Raw genomic sequence first — 20,371 nt, forward strand, 5'->3', positions numbered from 1 at the left:
CCGATTCCATAATCTAGACGTTGCAAGGTGGTGTGTGCAAAATGAAGCTGTTCCTTCTTCCCATTCTCTGTGTTTTTTTCCCTCCAGTTTTTTATCCCACCGTGTTGCTGCAAATTCTTATGCAGATGCCAGATGTCTTCCGGAGTTGTTTTTGTTTATGGATAGCTGTGTAATTACTGATCTTCATCAAGGGAATGGGAGGCTGCTGCCATCTTAGTGATATTACTTCTCTGATCTGGGAGTTACTTCCATATCTCTTGTATTTGCACATAGAGGGTTAACACAGAAAATAAAATAAAATAACTTTTAAAGTTCATAATCTGGGGCACCTGGGTGGCTCAGTGGGTTAAAGCCTCTGCCTTCGGCTCAGGGTCCTGGGATCGAGCCCCACGTCGGGCTCTCTGCTCCGTGGGGAGTCTGCTTCCTCCTCTTTCTCTGCCTGCCTCTCTGCCTACTTGTGATCTCTGTCTGTCAAATAAATAAATAAAATCTTTAATAAATAAATAAATAAATAAAGTTCATAATCTTTTCTGGGTCTCTCTTGCATGCGCCTAGCATTACTGGAAACAAATCAACTGATGTATTTCTATTGAATGGACAATAAGCAATTTGTGCTATGGTGTGGAGATAGAACAACTAATATTTATCTGCAAGTTTTTCCAACTTCTCTGAATACAAAAGTCTGTTCTTTTCTCAGGATTAATAGAGACGTAGCTGAGAGATAAACACACCAGCTGATCAGTGAGAAAAGATACCCTTAAGGAAGAGATCCAGGAGATGTCCTCTGAGAGATCCAGAAGATGCTCTCTGACATGGAGAAGGTATGTATCTACCCTTTGAGGGCTCTTGATGGATTGATTCCTCCATATCTCATTGATGTTCCACATAATAGAGTACTTGGCTTTTTTTTTTTTTCCAAGAAAAGGCTCTGCTTGCATTTCTTTAAAAGATTTTATTTATAACAGAGAGAGAGAGAATATAAGCAGGGTGGATGGGTAGAGGGAGAGGGAAAAGAAGATTCCCCATTGAGCAGGGAGCCCGATGTGGAGCTCAATCCCAGGACCCTGGGATCATGACCTGAGCTGAAGGCAGAGGCTTAATGACTGAGCTCCCCAGACACCCCTCTGCTTACAGTTTTACTTATTCACTTGTCTCATCAAACCAGAAGGGGAAAACCTGCCTGGGCACCCAGATGTATTACTTAGACTTCTTCTCTCCCTTGTGGGGTAATATTACCTTGGTCTGACCACACAATTTCATACTTGACCACAAACAAGTCTATGGATGTTCCTCCAGCTCTTTCCCTGATGCCATGGCCATGCTTTTGACCACGCCATAGCACCAGGCAAGCCCACTAAGCTCCATCCATGAGTCCTGCTCCTCCCCAGAAGCATGCTTTCAGAGTTTCATGTCTCATCTGTGACCAATTCACACATTTTTTCATTGTCCTAGAACTTGCAATAAATGAATTGGACAAAGATTCAGCTACTATGGCATGTGTAGAATCCCCACAGGCCAGGGAATAAGGAGGATCACTGAAATGGGTTATTTTCTCTGGGATCACAATGTTTTCTAATTTGGGTACTAAGTAATATTGTCCTTCTATGATTACTCATAACAAGGATTTGTGTTATATCCTTATTTTTAAAATTTTATTTATTTATTTTTAAAGATTATATTTATTTATTTGACAGACAGAGATCACAAGTAGGCAGAGCAGTAGGCAGAGAGAGAGGAGGAAGCAGGCTCCCCGCTGAGCAGACAGCCCAATGGGGGGCTCGATCCCAGGATCCTGGGGTCATAGCCTGAGCCAAAGGCAGAGGCTTAACCCACTGAGCCACCCAGAAGCCCCTGTGTTATATCCTTATTTAAAAGTCAGAAAACCAATACTTAGCCCAGAGAGTGAAGCCACACTTTTGATATAAGTATAAGTTCTAGGAAATGGTGATGCCGGCCTGTGGATTCTTGTCTCTTTGGTCTCCGTAGTCACGACAAACTCACACTAAACAGATATTCCTTTGGCGGAAGGATAATTCATCCAGTGTTGTGCAACTTTATAAAAGTTCCCTCCTTTTTAGGACCAGTGAAGGATGGCACAAGAAGAAGGAATTTCTTACCGCTTACTTTAGAAGAAGTAGTATCATTAAACAAGTTATATACAAGTCTGTAGTCAGTCTTAGCAGGTATTACATATAGATGTGATGGACTTGAAGGAAGGGCTGAGAGTCCAATGACGCATGCCCCCTGAGATGCCATCACTGTCTGCTGAGCAGGGACAGAGGAAGGGTTAACACTGTGAAATAAGTGGATCTCCGAGTGGACATCAGGGAATGCCATTCTGAAGATGGAACATAAAATTTGTGCTACTTCCTTTCCATCACAGCGAAGAGACTGTCCCACCACCAAGTTCATTGCACACAATGAAATCACAACTCCCCTTGTGTCTTCCCAGGCTGTGTGGGTGCTGCTGGTTTGGAAGCACAAACCCATCAAGTCAAAGTCAGATGGTCTCCCAAACTCTTCGGGACTCACCCTCTATACAGTACAGTAGGTAAGGGACACTATATTCAGTGGGGGAAAAGGGAAGATTTTGGATCTTCTCACAGAGATTTGCATAAAAATCAGTGTGTTTGTCCTTTCTTTTTTGTCATTATAACTTTTTATTGTGAGATAGTTTAAGACTGATGGAAGTAACGAAAATAGTACAGAAGGAGCCAAAATGTACACTCAACCAAGCTTCCTCTAATGATAATAACTTTTATAACAATAGTCATTGTCAAAACTAGGAAACTGACACTGACTCAGTACTATTAACTCAGATACAGGCTCTGTCTCAAGGTAATATTTGACAGGCTGGAAAATGCTGCTGCTGAACACAAGAATTCCTCAGTTGCTTCATCCATCCACCCCTTCTCAAAGATCCCCTTTATTTGGTTGAACCAATGCCAGATACGGCAGTGCCAGTCTCTAGTCAGCTGGCTGGAGCAGATGATTAAGGTCAAGGCCATCAATAGAATTCCTGCCATGAAAGACATACTTCATATCCGTATTCATATTCATATTATATTCGTGTCTACTATGGAAACCGTTGGCCATTTGTGGTGTTTGAGCACTTGAAATAGGACTAATTCAAGTGGGGAATTGATTTCCAAATTTAATTATTTAAATTTAAGTTTAAATAGGCACAAGTGGCTAGTGGCTATCATATTAGATCCTGAAGGTCTTGGCCCAAAGGACATTCCCTTGTTCCTAACCCCAGCCTTGATCCCAGCCAGGAAAAGGAGACAAGAACCCAGTTGTCAAGTGTGAAGAGGAAAAGATCTAGCTTAGGGCTTTCCAGTTCCATATCTGGATGAGGATCCCCAGTGGAAGAAGAAAACAAGACTGATATCCATCATTTCCCTCCCTCTTAGCATCCTCATGTGTCCCTTACCACATGGAGACTGGAGGTAGAAGAGGAGCCTTAGTACTATGTGGGTCATTATAACACATACATAATCTCACTGATGTCCTGGAATTTTAATCACAATAGAGTCCCATTCTCTTGGACACAGCGATGGATGAAGGCAGAATGTAAGCTAGGAATCTTCTCCTTACAATTCTCAACAAGGTCACTTAGGTCAATGGCCTATCACGAAACAAAACCTTACAACAAGTACTAGGATTTGAGAATTGAGTGAGTTCTGCTTCCCTGGGTTGGAGAGAGCAATGTGGAGCGGGACACAGAGACACAGCTGAATCCATTATGAGGGTGAGATGGAGTTATGGGGGCTTGAGAGAAGGTTTCCCTGAAGACGAAGCATGGGGTCTAGGGCTTTTAATGAACATAAAGTCATGCTGCAGAGATTGTCCTGTCACCAGACTGCCATGCTGTATTCATAACATAAGTTCCCTTCTGTTTTCCAGTGAATGTTGTGCTAGTACTCTACGTACTGTGGTAAAGGTGACAGACCTCAGGCCTTCTACTTCCTTAGGATATGAGGTGATAACAGAAGAGCCAACACCGTATGTCCCGGCTGCTGGACTTCGATCTTATGAGGGAGCTCTTTCCAAGTAAGGGGAATAATTTCCCAGGGAAAGCTGATAATAGTATTGGATTCCGTTCATTGATATCACAGGGGTACAAGAGAATCAGGGGACCTGGGTCATTGATACAGGAATCAGCGGGAGAATGAATGAGCTTATCCAGTCTTACCAACCAACCCAGAAATTTCTGAATGAGGCCAACTACCTCTTCCTTTAGGAAGGCGTCTCGAGGAGCTATACACAAAAAGGCAGCAGATCTCATGCAAAGATCTGATTTTCAAGTTTAACGACTTAAAATTTAAGTTCATTTTTTATTTAAAAAATATTTTATTTATTTGCGAGAGAGAGACACACACACACATACACAAGCAGGGGAAATGGTAGGCAGAGGGAGAAGCAGACTCTCCACTGAGCAAGGAGGCGGATGGGGGACTCAATCCCAGGGCACTGGGATCATGACCAGAGCCAGATGTAGATGCTTAGCCAACTGATCCTCCCAGGTGTCCCAAAATTTAAGTTTAAATTGGCACATGTGACTACTGGCTATCATGTTACGCAGTACAGGTGTTGGCCCAAAAGATACTCCCTGGCTCCGAACCCCAATCTTGGTCTCAGTCAGGCAAGGGAGACCAGAGACCAGCTCTCAAGTGAGAAGAAGAAAGCACCTAGCTTAGGACTTTCCAGTTCCATATCTGGATGAGGATCCCCAGTGGACGAAGAAAACAAGACTGATATCCATCGTTTCCCTCCCTCTTAGCATCCTCATGTGTCCCTTACCACATGGAGACTGGAGGTAGAAGAGGAGCCTTAGTACTACGTGGGTCCTTACAACATATACATAATCTCACTGATGTCGTGGAATTTTAATCACAATAGAGTTCCATTCTCTTGGACACAGCGATGGATGAAGGCAGAATGTAGGCCAGGAATCTTCTCCTTAAAATTCTCAACAAGGTCACTTAGGTCAATGGCCTATCACGAAACAAAACCTTACAACAAGTACTAGGATTTGAGAATTGAGTGAGTTCTGCTTCCCTGGGTTGGAGAGAGCAATGTGGAGCGGGACACAGAGACACAGCTGAATCCTTTATAATGAGGATGAGATGGGAGTCATGGGGGCTTGAGAGAAGGTTTCCCTGAAGACGAAGCATGGGGTCTAGGGCTTTTAATGACATAAAGTCATGCTGCAGAGATTGTCCTGTCACCAGACTGCCATGCTGTATTCATAACATGAGTTCCCTTCTGTTTTCCAGTGAATGTTATGATGAATCACTATACAGTTGTTATGTGACATGGGATGAGCGTCTCCAGCTTTGTCCTTCCTCAGATTATGAAGACATGATAACAACAGGGCCAAAACCACGCATCCTTGCTGCTGAACCTCTGTCTTGGGAGGGAGCTGTTTCTAAGTAAGGAGAATGATTTCCCGGGGAAAGCTGATGGTAGTCTTGGATTCCATTCCTCAATATCACAGGGGCACAAGAGAATCCGGGGATTTGGGTCATTGATACAGGAATCAGGGGGAGGATGAATGAGCTTATCCAGTCTTACCAACAAACCCAGGAATTTCTGAATGAGGCCAACTACCTCTTCCTTCAGAAAGGCGTCTTGAGAAGCTGTACACAGAAAGGCAGCAACAATTGCAAAGGTCACTGTGTTATTGGCTGAGCTGGGAAAGAATGAAAGTAACCAACTCAGTGCCTGGGAAACTGACTGCTGATGAGGAGAAAGGATGGGCTGGGGTTGGGAAGGGGCACTGGAAAATGTTCAGGGAAAGGGGAGAGCCTTTGGTGGTAGTGTTTGCCAATTTCTGTGGGGTGACTACTTCCATCAGGCGGATTTCAAACTACCAACATGCTGTCCCTGAACAGGACGTTGGAAATAGGTGTGCAGTAGCCCAACTACAGAGTATTTTCACCACTCAGGTACCATAGATGGAAATAACTTCAGTTGAGCAGAGTATGGTGGTGTCTTGCTGACTCAGTCAGTAGTGCATGCAACTTGTGATCTTGCGACCCTGAGTTCAAACCCAACTTGGGTGTGGAGATTACAAAAAAATAAATAACTAGACTTAAAAACAAAAGAGCACAGAGTATCATAAGATGTAGTAAAATAATTAGAAAGTCCCAAGTTTTCAGCATTTATTATCTCTGTAATATAGATCTATTTAAATGAAAATTTTATATAATTTAATTTTATGTTAACATGTTTAACACTCTACCCACTAAATTCTTGGAAAAGTAACAGTCAGATCCCATGATCTGGGATAAGCTGGCTCGCACTCACCGGTGGCTTCCTCCCAGCTCCTAAACCTGACCTCAGCCACCCACTGGAACCCAGCATGCACAAGCAGAGAACAGAAGGCAGTGTATTTCCTCTCAGTGCTTTGCATGGGGGCTGACATAACCCATGGCTGATTTTGTAGCCTCAGACAAAGCACCAAGACTTAGGAGGGCAGGCCAAGTTTCTCTCCCCTGGCTTGCCCAAAACCCTTTTGAGAAAAGAGCTACAAATCCTTTTTTTTTAACTCCATTTCTCCAAATATGCATCTTTATTAGCCTTGGTCTATGTATAGTTCCTCTGTGAATCCTTTTCATGTTGAAGTGAATAGAGATATCAAGGAATATATAAAGAATCTGTAGATCAAGGATTACATGTATAGAGCAAGAAATCAGGAGACTCTAAGAAAATGTCAGTGAAATCAGACATTTCATGATCCCATGGCATCAATCATGCAATAACTACTGTATCCCCAGAAACCAATGCTTTCGGTCCTCTTTCATCACACCCCTTCTTAGGAGCTGGGACTGTTGCCCCATGATCCCCCTGGTCTTGATTCATTCCACATTTCCAACTCCCCAGGGCAGAGATCGGATAGAGTTGGTTGTCCTCATCCAGAAAATATCACCTAAAGGGAGTATAGCTCAGTGGTAGAGCATTTGACTGCAGAAAATATGTTCAGGCACATTTCTCGCAGTCAGGCATTTCCTTCATGAATCACTAGCTCACCCTATATCTGATGATTTTCAACATTGGCTGAGTATTGAAATCATTTGGGAAGCTTTAAAAGTAATTATGCTGGGGCGCCTGGGTGGCTCAGTTGGCTGAGCATCTGCCTTCAGCTCAGGTCAAGATCTTGGAGTCCTGGATTTGAGTCCTGTGTTGGGATTCTTGTTCAGTGGGAAGCCTCCTTCTCCCTCTGCCTGCTGCTCCCCCTACTTGTACTCACATGTGGGCTCTCTCTTTCTCTGATTAAGAAAAAAAAAAAAAAAAAAAGTAATGATGCTGAGGTCCCGCCTCTGCCTCCTGATTTGATTGGTCTGTGCTGTGACCCATTTATTGTTTTTTTTTTTTTCTTTAAAGCTTCCCAGGTGCAGTCGAATTTGGAGACCGCTCCTATGGGGCAGTATTCTACCCATGAGTCAATTGCTAATTCAATGTTTTTATTCCAATTGTCATAGATATCTATCATAACCATTTATTTACTTATTTATACCCAGTGTTCTTAAATCTTTATTTGACTAAATTCTATTTCATGAATAAGCCTGGTGGCCTCCCCTGTTTATTAGACTTTGGCAGTTAAAAAACAATAAACAAAAACCAAAAAACAACCAAGCAGTGGCATATCCAGAACAGTGCATATGCCAAGGGTGAGGGTAATCTACAGTTTTAATGTAGGAGAAGTATATCTTTTTTAAAAAGCCTCTCTCCCTCTGGCCACATCACCTCTTGGTTTTGACCTTTAAATATGGACACATTTTTCAAAAGTCATTTCTTTGCTTCTTCCAAGGTCTTCAATGCTGTCATCATCCACCTCTGATCATTTTTCCTGAATGACATCAAGTATGTCATCTGTAATGGCCTCCCCGAATGATCATTTCATCCTCTCCTGTTACTGAGGCACCACAGACTCTTTGAGAAAAAATAAAAAATGAAAACTCTGTTTCTTTTTTCCTTAGATTTTATTTATTTATATGACAGACAGAGATCACAAATAGGCAGAGAGGGAAGCAGAGGGGGAGGGGAAGCAGGCTCTCTGCTCAGCTGAGAACCTGATGTGGGTCTCAATCCCAGGACCCTGGGATCATGACCTGAGCCAAAGGCAGAGGCCTTAATCCACCGAGCCACCCAGGTGCCCCAACCCTGTTTCTTTTTTAAATTTTTGATTTAATATTTGAAAGACAGAGAGAGTGGAAGCAAGTGGGGTGAAGGGTGGAGGGAGAGGGAGAGAGAGAGAATCTCAAGCAGAGTCCAGCCAAGAGAGGAGCCCAACTCAGGGCTTGATCTCACAATGCTGAGATCATGACCTGAGCCGAGATCAGGAGTTGGATGCACAACCAACTGAATCATCCAGGCGACCCTCTCTGAGCTTCTTTAAGGCCACTTTTGAAATCCACAATGCCACGCATTCCTCTTACATATTTCTTTTTTGCTCTGGGATATTGGCAATCCTAACGTTTTGTGGTATTGTCTTCCTTTTTTACTTTATTTGACCCCTTCCACCTCTCTTCTGCTCTTCTCTCCCTTTTCCCTGCTGTGCGTTGACCCTCACTAAGTCCCGCTTCTTGTTTCTGTATCTTCTGCAGTAAGCTTTGCAAACTCATTTGGAACATTTTTTCTAAGCACTGTCTGCATTTAACAACTTCGGGCAGATATACTCAGTGCATGCTGTTGGTAGTGAACAGACTGCACTGTAAAGGACTCCAGGTGGGTAGCGTGCATCTAACTTGCCCTCAGGTATTGCCTGATCTCCTTGGCCATGATGCCCACCAGATTCAGAAATCCCAGCAGTCATCTCCCAAACCCAGATGGGAGCCCAGTTTCCTGCTGCCTCTACTCCTTGCACCACCACCAGCTGAAGCGACACACGCCCAGTCAGGGCAACTTAAACAAAAAAGTGAAGTGTGACCACTTTGGACACCACCTAATAGGAGAAGACATAGAATGGTCAAGCCACATTTGGTCTGAGAGGTCCCCTTGGTCCTACTCTTCAGATACCTGGTTAAGAAACCTCACTTTGTCCAAGTCATCTCCTTTTTGAAAGTCTAATGGACTGTCCAGTAGAACTTTCTGGGATGATGGAAATGTTCCCTTCTGCATCAGCCAATATGGTAGCCATTTGCCACAGGTAGGTATGAAGCACTTGAAAAGTGGATAGTACAGCTGAGGATCTGGATTTTAACTTAATTTAGTTGAATTTAATTGAATTGAATTGAGATTTTAAATGGCCCCTCCTGGGTAGTGGCCATTGTTTGTGCAAAAGAGCTCTAGTTTTTAATCACATCCCCTTCATTTCCTTTGGTGAATTGATTTATTATTTATTTTTTTAAAGTTTTTTTTAAAAGATTTTTATTTTGTATTTTATTTTTTGTTATTTTTTTGTTATGAATAAATAAAAGATTTTTTATTTTTAAGTAATCTCCACACCCAACATAGGGCTCAAACTCATGCCCCAAGATCAAGAGCCACGTGCTCCACTGACTGAGCCAGTCGGTCACCCCTTGTGAGCTGATTTCTAATAATTTCCTTATTTTTGACATTCAAGGGCCCCAGGCATCAGTGGATCAGAAGACCAGGAATCTGCACAGATACTAGAATCAGGTAATTGTCTAATATAGAGGTGAAGCCAGGGGTGTGTAGTGGGCTGATGGAAATGTCCTGTGGTGTTATTGGTAGAAGACAGTTTTGAAGTCTTTGGGGTGGTGACAATCAAAAGAAATTTTTCTTAGCTCTAACACCATCCTCCTTACAATATAAATGGGAACAAGAAGCAGGTATAATCTTGGATATCATGATTGGAGTGGATTCCATATTCCAAACACTCTATTAAGGACATTAGCACATTCTCTTTTTGTTATCCAAGGGAACTTTACGAGTGTATCATCTAGACTCTGTGTCAAGACAAATAAAGCAAACTTAGAGGAGAGAAATCTTCCAAGTGAGGTGTGACAGCATTGGATTGTGTTTGAGTTAATTAAAAGGGGCTTGTTTTCATTTACCTTAATCCATGCCAAGACTTCAAAACATAAGCAATGTGTGCTTAATGATCTTGATCCTTTGTGACATTAGTACTCTGATTGGCTTTGGGCTAGAACACATTCCTACTGTATGAGAGTCCTAGGACGGCCATAGCAAGATACCCCAGACGAAGTGGTTCGGTGGTGGGTATTAAGGAGGATACGTATTGCATGGAGCACTGGGTGTGGTGCAAAAACAATGAATACTGTTACGCTGAAAAGAAATAAAAAAAATAGAAGTTAATTTTCTCATTGTTCTGGAGGCTAGAATTCTCAGATCAAGGTATTAGCATTTTTAGTCTCTGGTGAGGGCTCTTGTCCTGGCTTGCAGATGGTTACCTTCTCCCTGGGTCCCCACATGGCCTTTCCTCTGTGTATCCAGAGAGAGAGAGAGAGAGAGAGAGATCTAGTGTCTCTTCCTTGTCATATAAGGACACAAGGACACCAGTCCTATTGGATTAAGAGTTCTTTCTTATGACCTCATTTCAGCATTAGGACTTTCTTACATGCTCCATCTTCAAATTCAGCACTATCCCAGCCGATGTTCACTGGGTTGGAAAAATTTACCCGACTCGACTGTCCTAGATCCTGTCATTACACACTCCACTTCTAAGTGCTCATGGTTGGAAACTGTCCCACTTGGTGTGAAGTAGTTTGAAAGCCACCTGAGATTCTGGAGAGCAGGGCACTGGTGTTGGCTGTGTCCTGGTGCTCAGCTCAGCTCCTGTGCTTACCTGCCACGAGGTTGGGGGAAGCTCATCTGTGTTCACATGAATGGCTGACACCGTGTGCTATTTTCTGGAGGTGCCACACAGCTAGTACCAAGATTCAGAGCAGTTCTATAAGGTGCGGGTAGCATTAGTCTATCTGACATGGGAGAAAAAAAGTCTCAGAGTGGTTAGGTAACCGTCTGAGACTTTTCCTTTTTCCTATCCAAAATCCCTACTCTCTGCCAAATGAGATTCCATCATTTTTAATTCTTGATAAACCAATTTTCTCTGAGCACAGTATTTCAGAGACTTCTATCATCCAGGGTACAGATATTTGTTCTATGCAAATCATCCTCACCCAGAGTCTGAGCAGAAAGAATGGTATCCGGGAGCGCGTGCGTAGAGGGTCTCTAAGTGCTGCTGGGAAGACTCTCCCAGTTGGGTGGTGGAAACGCTGGGGGAACCAGAGGATGGTCTGCAGTGCCTTGGGTTGGATGGCGGTGAACACTAGGGTGAAGAGTTGTGACTTTCCTTCTTAAGCTTTCATGCTTGCTCCTTTTACGGACTTGTGTTCCCCCACCAGCATCGGGTGTTAGCTGCTGTTTGGGACCATGTAGAAATTTAGTTGCCATGGTTCCTGCCCTAGGTGAATACTGCTCCCCAACAAAGCCATCCAGCCTCACTTCCTGCTTAAATTTGGGGGTTCATTTTCAGTAGTGACCAAGAACATTCTTGTGCCTTTCTTTGTCTGGATTCCAAGGCCAAAGCCCCTTGTTCTCCCTCCATACTCTTCTCTCTGATATCTGGATTCCTAACAGCTCATGTGTAATTCAAAATCCAGAACGCCTTTAGGCCATGCCTTTTCCAGCAAATCCAATCTGACATGTACAATGTGTATTTTTCAGAAGAGACTTGCTTGGAAGAGAAGACACTAGTGCCCCTTGAGGCTCCTAAACTCTTTTCTGGGGTTGGACCAGCTTGTCATAGTTATCAGTTTCTGGGACCTGAAGGAAATGTGGATATTGAGTTGATTGATGAGAGTGCAAACAGATACAGGTAAGAATTGAAGATGTTGGTTGTTTCAATACAATTCTCCCATAAAGGAAGTATGTGCTGTGTGATACTTACATGTACACACCTACATGATAAGGTATGCGATTCACCCCTTCAACATTGGAAATTTTGTCAGGATTCTCTGATCCTATGCACTGAGCTGGTGTTTTAATTTCACCACATGTAGAATATAGAGAAAGTGGGGCCCTCAGAGTGTCATTAACTCGCCAGAGTGTTCTAATGTGGTGAAAGCCACAGAGGGGTCTTGAACTTTGCTCCACAAACACCATATCCCTCCACACTTTTCTTCTTTAATCAAAGACCCGGGGAGCCTGGGTAGCTCAGTCGATTAAGGGTCTGCCTTTGGCTAAGGTCATGAACCCGAGGTCCTGGGAATGAGCCCCAGGTTAGGTTCCCTGCTCAGCTTCTCCCTCTCCCTCTGCTGCTCCCCCAGCTCGTGCTCTCTCACTCACTCGCTCTGAAATACATAAATAAAATCCAAAAAAAAAAAAATCAAAGTCCTGGTCTTCTCCCAGCATGGCTATCACTCTGGCTCCTTTCAGCGTCCACTTCCCCATGGCTGGCTTCTATCTGTGGCCAGCGACACGCCTCGGATTCTTGGTAACAGCCGCGGTGACCGTGAGGATAGCATTCGATTCTTGGAGTCAGCATCCAGAACTGAAGTTACAGCCTGAGGAGCAGTGGATGGTGGCAGGCCCACTGTTTGATATCTCCGTGGAGCCCGAGGGGGTCATCGCTGAAATCCACCTCCCTCACATCATCTCCCTGCCAGGTAAGGAGAGGAAAGGGGGCTGTGGGGCTGGTGGGGAACACTGTCTGATGCCCTTTCTCATTGTCCTACAGCAAATGAGGTCGATATGTCTTGGTTCCATGTTGCCCATTTTAAGCACGAACGGATGATCCTAGAGGCGCCAGCCCGAGTGGAGCCTTTCTATGCCGTCCTGGAAAACCCCAGCTTCTCTCTGATGGGAATCCTGCTGAGATTGACCAGTGCGATTGGTATTTCGGTCCCCATCATTTCCACGGCACTGCTCTATTATCACTTCTACCCTAAAGAGATTAAATTTCACCTGTACCTTATCCCCAGTGACTCCTTGGTGATGAAGGTAAGGTTGGCAGATTTGAAGAAGCAAGAACTATACGTCCACTTATAGCCTTGGAACTTGGACTCTGTTTCTGTTTGTTTGCTTTCTATATTTCTCTTTTTCTTTCTTTCTTTTTTTTTCCTTAAGACTTTCTTTATTTTCCAGAGAGAGAGAGAGAGTGAGAGAGAAAGAGAGACCAAGAGAGATAGAGAGAGAGCACAAGAAGGGGGAGAGTCAGGCAGAAGGAGAAGCCAGCTCCCTGGTGAGCAAGGAGGTGGATGGAGGACTCCATCCAGGACCCTGGGATCATGACCTGAGCTGAAGGTAGACGCTTAACTGACTGAGCATCGTTTATGCTCACATGAAACTCATGTTTCAGCATTGGACACCCTTCCTTTAAATGGATCTATGGATTTCTTTTAACGTGAATCAAATACGCAGATAAATGGATCGCTCCCTAATTTTTGCACCCAGATGGAGAAGTGGACATCACCAGCTTCTTTCCCCTTCCTGCCCCGACCTGATCGCTACCCACCAAGAGTATTTACTAATTAGACTGATGAAAGCATCTACTGTAATTGTTTTTTGACAGCAATTCTTGCTTGTTAATTCCAGAAAGTGTGTATTGAGCTGTAGCTAAGACTTGTCGAATGTTATTATTATTTTGTTGTTTGAGTTCTATTCTGTATCGTGGGTGGATCCTCAGAGAGCTCTGAGGTCTCTTCTGTTCTGCCTCTGGGTCTCTCTGGGGTGACGTCACTGCTGTATTGCTTGCTGGTGGGCAGGTGGCTGTCACCTCATGGAGCAGGAGCCTCGTCCCTCATAGATGCAGCTGCAGACAGCAATGGTTCTCTGCCGAGGCACAAGGAGAAAGCCTCTTTGTCCCCGGATTTGAGGAACACTCAGGCTATCCCTGCCACATTATACAAAGAAAAACCAAACTCTACAGAGATCTATAATAAAAAGAAACCCTTTGTGGGGGGAGCAACTGGTATCTCAGTTGGTTAAGTGTGTGACCTTTGATTTTGGCTCAGGTCATGATCTCAGGGTCTTGAGATGGAGCCCAGAGTTGGACTCTGTGCTGAGTTTGGAGCCTGCTGAAGACACTCTCTCCATCTTCCTCTGCCCATTCTGCCCCGCAAAGGAAAAAAAACAAACAAACAAACAAACAAAAATGAAATAAATCCCTAGCTCTGAGATAACCAGCAGGAAAATTTTATTAATACACGTCTCTCGTGCACCAAGCTGGGGCAGTTGGTGGAGCATGCAGCTGTGGATCTCAGAGCTGTGAGTTTGCTCCCCACATTGTGTACAGAGATTACTTGTCCAGAGGCATATGTTTACTTTTAGCTTTGCTCCCTCATTTGCTTCTGCTGCTTCTTCCTCAGGCAATAGATGAAGAAGAAACTAAGTTTAACGGTGTGCGTCTACAGACCTCCCCCCCTGTGGAACCCCTGCATTTTGGTTCCTCTTATATTGTGTCTGGTTTGGCCCACCTGGAAATAACGCCCAAGGTCAGTAGAATTTGGATGTAACTCAAATTTCACTCAGGTTTCAAAATTTTGTACTTTTTTTTTTTTTTTTAAAGGAGAGGGTTAGTAGCTCAGATGATTATTCTCCAAACCATATCCTGATAGGAGCTCAGCTACCTTTCCTTCCATGGAATAATACTAATTCCTAAAATTGTAAATTTGAAAAGATTGTTGACCATTCTCCTTTTGTTTTTCCCTCATCCAGCCACAAGACTGTATAGGAAATGGCTAATATTTCAGTGACCAGTTCACTGCAGGCAAACAGGCCTTTCTACCCCCACCGTCAACCCCCTGACACTTTAAGTCAAGTGCTGTGCTTCTTCTAGGAGTTGAAATTATCCTACAGGAGTCCTGGAGAACCCCAGTCATTCTCTAAAGTCTTTGCTGGGAAGATGGAGGAACCAATCACATTTGAAGTTACCGAACAAACATGCAAGACTTCGGTCTGGCACACTTTGGTGAAGCCAGGTAGGTAAAAATATGATGTTTAAATTTGGGGGGATAAAAACAAATTATGCACCTCTTTTCTGGGTTGTAGTGATGTGTGCCAGAGGAGAAGGTCTGTTTATGGTCCCATTGCAGAGTAGAAAATAAATCTACTGCCAGCTTAGAGTCCATGTTGAGTTGAAACAAAAGTGTAGACACTGGTCAAGTTTGCCTGGGATAGGGATGGCTGTTGCTATCAAGAATTGGACCCTCTCATACGTAGGAGGCAGTGAACAGAGATACTAATCATAAGAACTAATGGAGCAGAAGTCAATTTAATTCTATGTCCAGGGCAATTTTATAGTTTTCATACATAGAGACTAATCAGCTGCTGAAGGAAGGGCACAGAATTGATCAGAAGTTGAAAGAACAACAGGGCTTTTAGGAAGAACATGTAACACCATGTGGAAGGCTTCATGGTAAACAGACTCTAGTGACTTTCCCAAATAAGGCTCCAATTGGCAAATCTCCCACCAACTTATATGTGTGTTCAACGTATAAATTTTGCACTATCACAATCCCAGTATTATAGGGTTAAAAGAATATCATTACTTATTTTTGAAATGTACTCACTTTATGATGGTATTTCGTGTCTAAAATACATTTGCCTGGAGGATGATTTATGTAGAATAGTGTGATAATGTTACCATAGCTTTCTCATTTCCTCACATATTGGCTTAGAAATAGAAATAGAATATTCAAAAAACTGTTTCTTCCTCTGATGCATTTCCTTGGTGGGCAGTGGGTGACCTTCTAGTTAATTGGGTTCCATTAGGTATATCAATGTTCCAATGGGATCCTTAACCCAGGAAATGGAATCAAATTGTTTTAGTGCATTGCATCGAAGACTAGAGAAACTGCAGGGGCACCTGGCTGGCTCAGTCAGAAGAGTCTGTGCCTCTTGATCTCAGAGTTGGGAGTCTGAGCACCATGTTGGGTGTAGAGATTACAAGAAACAACAATACCTAAAAAAAAGAAAAAGAAAAACTAAATAAGGTAAATGGTTCATTTTCCAACTTTTCCTTCTTTCCTAGTGGAGCTCCAGTGTCGTGCTGCATCACCGCCTTCTCCCTTCTCAGGTGAGTGCAGTGTCCACACCAAATGTCTGGAGGTTTTGAGGGGTGTGAGGTGGCTCAGTGAGGGATCCTACCTTCTCTTCAGTTACAGAGACTGAGTGCTGTCGGACACAAAGAAGGAGTCTGAGCCACTTGAGTGAATTTATGGGAGGGTTTAATAAGCAGACTCTGAGCATGCAACCACGTCTTATTGGGGAAAATATCTTGCATCTGAGGAAGTCTCAGTGAAAGTAGTTCGATATGGCTGGAGATGAAACTCTAGAGGGACTGAGTACACCTGAGACCAAAGGCAGGCAAGAAACAGAAGTTGAAAGCAGAAGGTTGATGGCTGAACTCTTTTGGTCCTTAGGCTGAGGGCAAAGGGGGACTCAGGAAAGGTGGGTAGCAATGCACTCACTGTTCTGAACAGTGTGGATGACTGTGGGTGTGGAATGGACAGGAAATGGGAGCCAGGTTAGGAGGTTGTGAAAATTGAGAACAGGGATTAGCTGGGAAATGGTTAGTTACTAGAGATGATATGTAGCAGAGAAAGAAATTATGCAAAGTAAGGAGTCAAGGGGTGCCTGGCTGGCTCAGTCAGAAGAACATGTGATTCTTGATCTTGGGTAGTTGTGAGTTCAAGCCCCACCTTGGGAGTAGAGATCCTGTAATAATAACAACAACAACAACTTTTAAAAATAAATAAGATATAATAAGAGTCTGAATTCAGAGGACTACATTATGACCTCCACATTGTCAGCTTTGTCAGTCTCCACACAGTAAAAGTGACAGGCCTCCTGTCCCAAAACAGATCATCCGGAGGAGAAAGGGAACATCCCCTGATCCCTCTTACTCCTCAGGTGTCACACTGGCTTCAAATGGCACAAACCCACTTCCTGGCCAGCTGGTGTTATGGTCAGGGGGACCAGAGAGGCAGATGAGCTACAGAAAATTAGACCCCATGCCTGGAGTTGCTGTTGGGTTCAAACCCAACCACGGATACAGTTAAGAATGACGTAAAGAAGATTTCACAAAGGAAATTGAAAGGGTTTATGTAGGTGGTGAGTGTGTAGCACCAAGAAGACGTCTCTTCCCTTCCTCTTCTACAAGCTCTAGAGCGAGAGCTACCTGGTTTCAGAAGGATGAAACCCACCCTTGTGTGCTCTCTCTAGAACACCCTTCAGAAGCTGCTGCCAGCCCACGTCTTGAGTCAGATCTTCATTCTGGCCAGCATGCACTGTGAAGCCTGACATCTCTCTCCCCCTCTTTGCCCTTTGGCCTGGTGGCATCTTGTATTTAATACCAGAATCCTACTCCTCAAAATCCTCCTCTTATACTAACTCTTCTGTGAAGACTTTGCTTGAAAGTCTAGTCATCCCCTCCTTTCTGAGCCAAGGGCTATGGTTGCATTTTTCTCCTATGGAATTATGGTGATAAAAATGATCATGGAGACAAATGCAGCTTATGGAATGCCTGTTTCATGGCAAATTTCTGGGTACATAAAGGTGTACATTATACTCACCGCTTCTGTCTAGTCCTGTCAATGCACTTTGGCTGGCTTCCACAGAAAAGCATGGAGGAGCATCAGAGTGAACATGGCAATGGTAGTAGTCCTGTATGGAACGTAGTCTGAGACAGACACACCCCCCCACACTCATGGGGTTTCTACTCCAGCAGGTGAAAACAGTGAAGCTGATTTCGCAGTGCTTTTCAAAATACAGTTGTGACACACGTTCCAAAGGAAAATTAGAGGGATATAAGGGAGGTTGAAATGGGAGGCTCAGATCTAACCTTGAGGGAGTTGAAAAAGTTTCAGAGTGTATTGTGGAGAGAGGCAAAAGTGAAATTTATGTCCAATGAAGAAGATGGAATAGAAATTGCTAAACAAATGAGGCAGCAAGAATAGGTTAAGTTGAGAATCTTTTTGAGAGGAACTTCATTCATTCAAATTGAGGAGTCACTGAACGGACACTTCCAGTAATTTTTCAGGAGAAGCACCAAGACTTCACAGAAATCACATCGTTCAATGAAGGTGTTTGGTTATAATTGTGATGACTGGACATGAATGATCTTCACCACTGTGTTAAAGAACAGAAGCTCTAGAGGCATGAGTTGTATATAGAAACCAATCCCCCTTTTGGGTCACCCTTTTGGGTGGCTGAATTGATTAAATGTCTGACTCTTGATCTCGGCTCAGATCATGATCTCAGGTTTGTGAGATCGAGCCCTGTGTCCAGATCCACACTGGGTGTGGAGCCTGCTTTAGACTTTCTCTCTCTCTCTCTCTCTCTCTGCCTTTTCCTCCTTACTGGTGCTCTGTCTCTCTCTCAAAAAGAAAAAAGAAAAAAAGACAGTCATTCCTTTAATGAAGAAACTGAGGAATTCGAAAGCGATATGTTTTAGCCAAGGTCACACAGGTATGATGTGTGGTCACCAGCGTGAACCCTGAGTTGGCATGATGCGAAATACCTTCTTCTCTCCAGTGTTCTCTGTCCCCTCTGTGTTGTACTTCACCCATTAAATCTCTTTCTACACAGTTTATCAGAAGACCATTGAGGGTGGAGAGCTAGTCTACTACACCTTGACGTCTGGTATCCTGTGTACCAATGTGTGAACTTGAAATATGTTAGAAGGATGAATAGATGAATGTGGAAAAAGATAGGCCTTCTGTGGGATTCCAGTGAAAATGAGAAATAAAGAAGGAGAGGTGCTCAAAGCTTAAAGAAGAGGGAATAGAATTGCAGAAGAGGGATCACCAAGTTTCCCTAGATTCATACACCCCTGGGAATGGACTGAAAATCCTGAGGATGTGTGTGTAAGATCTGGGCAACATGCAAAAGAGAATGAGCAATATCTCCACACAGAATTATGCCTTTAAGCAGTGGCTGGGTGACTCAGCTGGTTAAGTGTGTGACTCTTGATCTCAGTTTGGGTCTTGACTCAGGGTCATGAGTTCAGGCCCCATTTGGGGCTCCATGCTGGGCCTGGAGCCTACTTAAATTAAAATATGTGTGTGTGTGTGTGTGTGTGTGTGTGTGTGTTTACATTGAGCATACATCTTGAACCCCATAAGTGAGCTATCCCTTTCTGAATCTGCAACTCTTTCTTGTGTCCAGCTGAGATCTTTATGAAGGAGAACCACCGGCACCTGCGAGCCAGGCTGGGGGACCTGAGCGGAGTACTAGATGATCTTCAGGACAGTGAAGTCTTCACCGAGGAAGAGAAGGAGCTGGTGCAGCAGTTTCCAACACAGCAGAGGAAGAATGAGACCCTGTTGAGGATGGTGGAGAAGAAAGGGCCCCAGGCCCTGGAGATACTCTTCAGAAGCCTTCAGCAAAGAGATCCTTACCTGATGTCCTACCTCAGCCAGCAGAGTTTATAACATTGACTCAGGTCAATACTCAGGAAGAGAGAATCCCGTGTCCTCCACGGATAATGGATAAAGAGGGGTGCTTGGGTGGCTCAATCATTTAAGTGTCTGACTCTTGATTTCAGCTCAGTTCGTGATCTCGGGATCGTGAGAGTGAGCTCAGCTCTCAGCTCCACACTAAGGGCGAGTCTGTATGAAATTGTCTTCCTCTGCCCCTCTTCCCACTCTCTCTCTCTCTCTCTCAAATAAATAAATTAAATAAATCTTTTAAAAACAAGAAGGAAAGTGGATAAACAGACGTGTGATCATTGAGTTCAGTGTCTATGACAAAAGAGGTCCAGGTGACACCCAGCCACCACACAGGTTTTACTGAGGACTGATGTGTAACTAGGCAGATACCTATTTCTGTGTCCTCATATCTTCCCCTCAACAATATCTCAAGAGAGTAGGAATATTCACACTAAATATTTTTAAAACTATTTTTAATTAACATTTAATGTATTATTTGCCCCAGGGGTACAGGTCTGTGAATCGTCAGGCTTACACATTTCATAGCACTCACCATAGCACATTCCCTTCCCAGTGTCCATAACCCAGCCTATCCCTACCCCCACCCCCAGCAACTGTCAGTTTGTTTCGTGAGATTGAGCCTTTTATTTCATACTAAATATTTTTAAAGTCAAGTTTTTAAAAAATCCCATTTCATTCATTGACACATTTCTTGGAAATCTGGGCAGAGGAAGGCAAGACCAGGTGTGGTTATGATTGACAGGGCCCAGGGAGACCAAGTCTCCTGAGTCATGTGAGAAGCAATTCCAGTGAACATTATATCTGAGCTGTTACCTGCTCAGAACAGAAGCCAGGAAGGCTTACAAAACACTCCCTGTTGAGGACGTTCATGACATTCACAAATTTTGATTTGTTTTTTAATACACTGTGACTTAACATTTTATCCGTTGCTATTTCTATTAGGGTGATGAAAAGTCCCTTGATGAAATAGAGCTCAGGAGTGGAAG

At 43.6% G+C, this 20,371-nt stretch overlaps 2 protein-coding genes and 1 pseudogene across 2 annotated transcripts in view; 2 read left to right on the plus strand and 1 right to left on the minus strand.

Moving 5' to 3' along the window:
• LOC101681477 (caspase recruitment domain-containing protein 8) overlaps positions 1 to 778 on the plus strand; it is a 39,932-nt gene extending 39,154 nt beyond the window's left edge. The window contains exon 13 of the mRNA XM_045077095.1: positions 698 to 778. Within this exon, the coding sequence (XP_044933030.1) occupies positions 698 to 714 (17 nt within the window). The 3' untranslated portion in view covers positions 715 to 778. The remainder of the gene's footprint in view (positions 1 to 697) is intronic.
• On the plus strand, positions 739 to 19,635 carry LOC101681965 (caspase recruitment domain-containing protein 8-like). Its single transcript, XM_013064126.2, has 12 exons — positions 739 to 821; positions 2,453 to 2,551; positions 3,907 to 4,053; positions 5,280 to 5,435; positions 9,572 to 9,627; positions 11,659 to 11,809; positions 12,370 to 12,599; positions 12,671 to 12,933; positions 14,301 to 14,426; positions 14,771 to 14,912; positions 15,965 to 16,009; positions 19,102 to 19,635. The coding sequence occupies exons 1-12, from the start codon at positions 778 to 780 to the stop codon at positions 19,365 to 19,367; spliced, it is 1,725 nt and encodes a 574-aa protein (XP_012919580.1). The 5' UTR covers positions 739 to 777; the 3' UTR covers positions 19,368 to 19,635.
• On the minus strand, positions 7,769 to 8,821 carry LOC106007305 (annotated as a pseudogene).
• Positions 19,636 to 20,371: the final 736 nt, after the last annotated feature.

The sequence above is a fragment of the Mustela putorius genome, unplaced genomic scaffold, assembly GCF_011764305.1.
Source record: "Mustela putorius furo isolate JIRA1106 unplaced genomic scaffold, ASM1176430v1.1 tig00000196_pilon_pilon_pilon, whole genome shotgun sequence".
Lineage (NCBI taxonomy): Eukaryota > Metazoa > Chordata > Mammalia > Carnivora > Mustelidae > Mustela > Mustela putorius.